The sequence below is a fragment of the Bidens hawaiensis genome, unplaced genomic scaffold (assembly GCF_021521415.1).
Source record: "Bidens hawaiensis isolate Kalapana, Puna unplaced genomic scaffold, B.hawaiensis_p1.1 tig00002236_1, whole genome shotgun sequence".
NCBI lineage: Eukaryota > Viridiplantae > Streptophyta > Magnoliopsida > Asterales > Asteraceae > Bidens > Bidens hawaiensis.
The window spans coordinates 460,984-467,108 of NW_027491119.1; the positions used below are offsets into that span (position 1 = coordinate 460,984).

The following is a 6,125-nucleotide window of genomic DNA, read 5'->3' on the forward strand; positions in this document are numbered from 1 at the left end:
AATTGGGTCACTTTTTTTATTTTTTTCGTTGAATTGAGTTGGGTTCTCGAATTTGTTTGGTTTCTGAGCATTTTTTTAAGATGATTTCAATTTTTAGATTTTTTTTAAATTTGTTTGTGAAGAAAAAACAGGGCATTTTTTTTAATTTGATTTGAGTTGTTTTTTTAAGATGATTTCAATTTTTAGATTTTTTTAAAATCTGTTTGTGAAGAAAAAACCATGTATACACATGTAACTAATATAAAGTTTGTATTCCATAGGACCACACTCTACACTAGAAGTGGTCACGATAGATTTTCGAGCCAACAAGGTTTGACCCGTCTTATAAATGAAAATGATATAAACAGCGACAATTTATGCACGATTTATGTGCTTAAAAATTTTATCATTTTTCTTTAAAAATACAAATCAGAATTAAAACATGCACGATGTATTAGAATTCATTTAAGATTTCTCTTACTACTTAATTCCTAAAATAATGTTTTAGTGAAACTTTTATTGAAAGTTTTGGGTATACGTGTGAATGAATGTCTTAAAAATAAAAATGGTAAAACTTGTCTCACATCGGGTTGGGAACAAAATTAGTAGTAGTTTATAAGGTTTAGCTTTTATGTTGTGTTTTACTACAAGTCTTACCCGCGCGCAAAGGGTGCAAAATTGGGTTTCTGTACTAAAAATTCTTCGAACTCGTGCGTGCCCGCACGTCCGCGGACACGAATGCAGCTCCGAAAACCCGGGCCCGCGTGAGGCAATTTTTTGCATTTGTTTTTGAAAATTTCATAACTGAACTTTGGTCAACGATTACATGATTAATGTTATTATTTTCGGTTTTAACTGATGCACTAATGACCGTTATTCATAATTATTATGCACTAATGATCATTATTCAGTTATGACATTTTTGGCTATAAAACCAGTCCAAATGCTTCAGCCAAAGACACACCATAATATACAACACTCTCTAATTCTCTATAGCATTACTCCATTTACATTTCAGGCAAGTCGTTAGTCCGGCGGTCTGCTACGGCTGTTTTCGAACCGACGTACCCTGGAAACAAACCGCGAATTTGTTTAAGGGAATTATGTTAAACACAAGCCTGATTCACCGTTATCATTTATTATTTCATTTTTCCTTGTTTCAGGTTCTAATACAGGATCATCAACAATTTTTAGGGTCTGTTTTACATGGGTTAATTGGAATGGAAATGTCTCGAAAAGTCATAGGTGGGTTGTCCCAGTTGTTAGCCCAAAATCTATCATTTGGGCATTCGATTTCACCCAGAAACACTTTTCGTGCAAGATACATAACATTCAAAACTTAAAAAAAAAAAAAAATAAGACGACACGTTTTCTAGTTGTCACTCGTAATTTAATTTAGGCTTGTCATTTACCATTATCTGTGTCATTTCCTTCTATGGTTTGTAACTTTGAAATTTTGGCATACCTGTCAAAATTAGAAATCCGTGTATGATGGGCCTAACGCAATATTTTACTCATTAGAAATTTATCAATAAACAATTATTCTTGAGAATATTTTCTTTATTCATTTGTCGCTTCCGCATCGCATCACGATGAGGCTGGGTTCGCTAGAAAAAGGTTCAGGGTTTGTGCTTAGAGCCTAGGCTCTGTTTCTTTTACCTTCTTGTACGTGTAGGTGATTCGCTAGCCATATAAGCGAACTCAATCCTTGCCATTTGACCCGGACATGTTGTAAAAGGTTGAAGTATTTTGAATTATTTGTTGTCACAAACAAAGTCAGTAAAAACCTTTGAAAGTTTTGACAAGTTGGATTGAACGGCAGGTGAACTCCGTCAAATTGAATAAAAACTTAATAAGTTTAACTAGGACCGACTATTAAGGTGTGCGAGCAGCACCCTCGATCGAGTTATGCTTTTTTTTGGCCAAAAACTTTTTTTATATATATTTAAAAAAATATCTTATATAATATAATTAGATTTCGATCGTTTTAAAATTATTGGGTCCAAAATTAATTTTTTTGTATTTATAATCTATTTGGTAAAGTTTAGGTTATTGGGCCCAAACAAAAAACCATTTGGTAAAGAATGGTAGGGAAACTTCATGAATCATTGGTTAGCCGTTAGTTATTGTGTATCACTAATTGATTTTATTACTATATTTTTGCTATATTTATGGTTATAACGTTAATATTGTTTAAAAAATAGGAGCATTTACATATATCATTTTCCTAAAAACATCAATTACATATCTCCTCTACTTCAATCCAAATCGAATCGATGTTAAGACGAACATATCGAACACTAATAAACCGATTGAAATCGAACTTTTAATCAATAGTCAATATAAAAAAAGTTTTGGATTTAGTTTTTTTTTACCAACAAAAACAACTCAAATATAATTAAAAAGTGGTGGTAGTCATTTATGGCGATGATAGGATAGCCGGAAGCTTGCCGGAAAAATTGAGTTTGCCGGAAGTAAGTTGGAAAAGATGATTTGATGGTGTGGGTTTAACTTTATAATTACTCACATAACTTTGTTTTTTAATTAATTTATTAATGGTAAGGCCGTAAGAGATATGGGTAACTTAATAATTTGATATGAAAAAGGAAAATATGTAATTGTTTGTTTAGGTGTGAGGAAATATGTAATTAAGGGTGTTAAGTAAGGAAAAATATTTAAAAATCCCAAAAAATAAGCTTATATATTTCATTACTCGTTTTGTTCTATAACTTCTTTTATTTCGGGTCGACTGAGGTATGGAAATTCTCAAAGATCGATGACATGATTTTAATTGTGAAAAAAATTCTTGCCACCCAATTGAACTTGTCAAGTTGGGTTACCTACCTATAGCAACATGTCTAAAAATAAAAAGATTCCAAAAAACACCTACTAGTATGTCTCTTTCCTAAACAACCTACGACTCAAAAGTAATTTAATGCGAACCTTGTGTGGCTTCATTTTTTTTTTTAAAAGAAGAGGATAATGTTACATGTGTTTCATAAGCACTAATTAATAGTATTTGTCCATCCTTTTTGAAACGTGTAAAATTACCTCAATGAATTTTGCATTATATATATGCCTCTTAAACCTTAGCCACTCACCACATATATCAATCATAACTTTAATTTTCTCAAAAAATGGCTTGCAATTACTCAACCGTCTCTCTTCCTTGTGTAGGAAAGGTAGCACTAGCACCAATTGAGTCACCAACTCTCAACACAAACCTAAATTACATTAGTAAATCTAATACAATTAAGACATTAAGTACTACTGTTTCGTTAGAAAAAGCTCCGATTATCGGGAAATTTGGAAGCTTTGGAGGAAAATTCGTAGGCGAAGTCCTCATGTCTCCGTTGGCAGAACTTGAGGCTGAGTTCAATTTGGTTTTGCTTGATCACGAGTTTAAGGTTAGTCGAAAAATCTTTCTTCGCGTATGTCCAGTTTCCTTCTATTTTGATGTAAAAGTTGATATATAGTTAAGAAAGTGAATGTGCATGTTCAAGGCAAAAAATAAAAATGAAAATTATTTTTTTTTCTTTCGTTATATTCACCGATTTGTTGATCATAAAATATATGAACATGTATAGATGGAGTTAGTATGTGCAATGAGGGATTACGTTGGACGTGAAACGCCTCTTTATTATGCCAAAAAGCTCACAGATTACTACAAGAACATCAACGGAGAAGGTCCTGAAATATATATTAAAAGAGAGGATCTGAGCCATGGAGGATCATACAAGATGAACAATGTTGTTGCACAAGCCATTTTGGCAAAACGGATGGGCCGAAAGACCGTTATAACTGCGACAAGTACCGGTCACCATGGTGTTGCAACAGCTGCTGTATGTGCCAAGTTTTCTCTAGATTGCACTGTTTATATTGGAACCAAAGATATGCTGAGAAAACCCTCAAATGTGCAACTCATGGAGTTGCTTGGAGCTCAGGTACTTATATTTTGTTTCCTAAATCAGTATTTATCTGCATTTGAACTTTCCCATGAAATCTTTGTACGTAGTTACATCCAAATTCGTTTATATTTTTATTTTAATCATTTAATATTACATGGATAGAAACTAAACAGAATAAAATACATATTTGAAGAGCAAAAAGGTTAAAATAGGCCTTTCTTTAAAAGTAAGATAAGATATAAGTTGAAAATCATGAAAAATCAATATAAATTTCTGTTGGAAAAAGTTTTAAGAATGTCACTTTCATTTCTTGAACAATAAATCTTTTTTTAATACATTTGTCTTTTTATTGTTCCAATAGATATCCAAATAGAAGGAATTAACTAAATATTATCGACTATTTGTGTATAGGTTAAGCCTGTTGATGGAGGCTTTCAGGCAGCAGCCTCAGAATCAACTAGGGGATGGATGGAAAACCTACAAACTGGCTATTACCTTTCTGGAACGGCTGTGGGCCCGCACCCAATCCCGACCATGGTCCGTGAATTCAATTCGGTGATTGGAAAAGAAACAAGGAGACAAGCAATGGAGAAGTGGGGTGGTACTCCAGATGTTTTGGTTGCTTGTGTAGGGACTGGTTGCAATGCTTTAGGTCTGTTTCATGAATTTGTAGGCGACAAACACGTTCGGATGATTGGAGTTGAGGGTGGTGGAGTCGGATCTAAGACTGACGAGTTACATTCGGCGAGTCTTGTAAGAGGTGAAATTGGTGTTTATCATGGAGCCATGTGCTATTTGCTACAAGATGAAGAAGGCCAAATCACAAAAACAAAATCTGTTGCTAGTGGGTGAGTGTTAGTTATTATTGGTTTAATTATTATTGCTTAGTCTTATTAGATCCTTAAATATTAATATGTACGTTTATTTGGCAGTTTGGAGTTTCCAGGAGTAAGCCCAGAACTAAGTTTTTTAAAAGATGCTGGCAGAATTGAGTGTTATTCAGTTACTGATAAAGAGGCTCTTGATGGTAAGCATATATAAGAATGGAAAATCCCCAAAATGTCCATTTTACCGCAACAAGTAAAAAGGAAAATGACAATTTTACCAAATCCGTCGAGCCCGACTGTTATAAATGTCAGGTGACGGTATTGCCAACCTATTATAAATAGCCACGTATCAAATTAATAATATGTTGTAAAGAAAATTCCATTGGAACTCACATAAATGTCGTCAAAACTCACAAAAATTTGGTCGGAACTCACAAAGTTTGTCGGATCTAAAAAATATTTTGCACCCCATGAGAACTTTGTATGCGTGGCTGCTTGTTGTAGGTGTACAATGCCGGGGTCTATTGGGTCCAAGAAATTTTAGATTAACATTTGAGGAACTTTGTGGTCAAATGGAAATTTTTTTGAAAGTAAAATGAACATTTGGGGATTTCCCATACAACAAAAACTACACTATACATAATACATATATACATTATAAGTGGTAGAAAATCTCTTCTAGTGCTTGAACCTTATTGCCTTTGTATTGATGAAATGCAGCATACAAAAGACTGTGTCGTCTTGAAGGGATAGTTCCAGCATTGGAGGCGTCTCATGCCTTCGCATATCTTGAAAAGCTTTGCCCTACGCTGCCTAATGGGGTGAAAGTTGTAGTTAACTGCAGTGGCAATGGGTACAGCGATGTCACTACAGTCGTCAACAGCATTCCTGTCAATGAAATTTGATATGCATAGTAGCGTAAAAATGTGTATACATGTATGAGATCCAAGCTGAACACGATGGTAGATATAGAAGTAATCTTATGTTCCAAACAAAAAACAATTGTTAGCAATAAACGTTCCGTTTGATTGTGAAAAGTAAAAGAAAATGATTAGTTTAGTTTGAATTAAACAAATATAAAACCATTGTTACTTAACTAACAAATAAGCAAAGATGCACGAAGTGTTCACAATTAATTTTTAGAAAAAAGTACAAAAAATGACATATCCTAAATGTGCTTAGATGAATAAGGTGACGATGAATCTGGTAAGGTTTAAAGACAGTCAGATCGAAAAGTTTACAAAATGACATTCTGACGAAGTTCTTAAACAGTTGGTCCGACAATAGCAGTTTTTCAGACCGTTGGGCCAACTGTTTATACATGCTGGAATATCTCTTCCTTTTTTTAGTTCCATCGGCTCGCACGATTTGTTGGAAAAGGAAAGGTCAAAATGGCCATTTTGAGGATTTC

At 33.8% G+C, this 6,125-nt stretch overlaps 1 protein-coding gene across 1 annotated transcript; it reads left to right on the forward strand.

Annotated features, from left to right (window-relative positions):
- Nucleotides 1-3,116: 3,116 nt before the first annotated feature.
- Nucleotides 3,117-5,707, forward strand: LOC143611672 (tryptophan synthase beta chain 1-like). The gene is made up of 5 exons (XM_077085851.1): nucleotides 3,117-3,386; nucleotides 3,567-3,923; nucleotides 4,299-4,735; nucleotides 4,820-4,914; nucleotides 5,435-5,707. Exons 1-5 carry the CDS (start codon nucleotides 3,117-3,119, stop codon nucleotides 5,617-5,619), a joined length of 1,344 nt encoding a protein of 447 aa, XP_076941966.1. The 3' UTR covers nucleotides 5,620-5,707.
- Nucleotides 5,708-6,125: the final 418 nt, after the last annotated feature.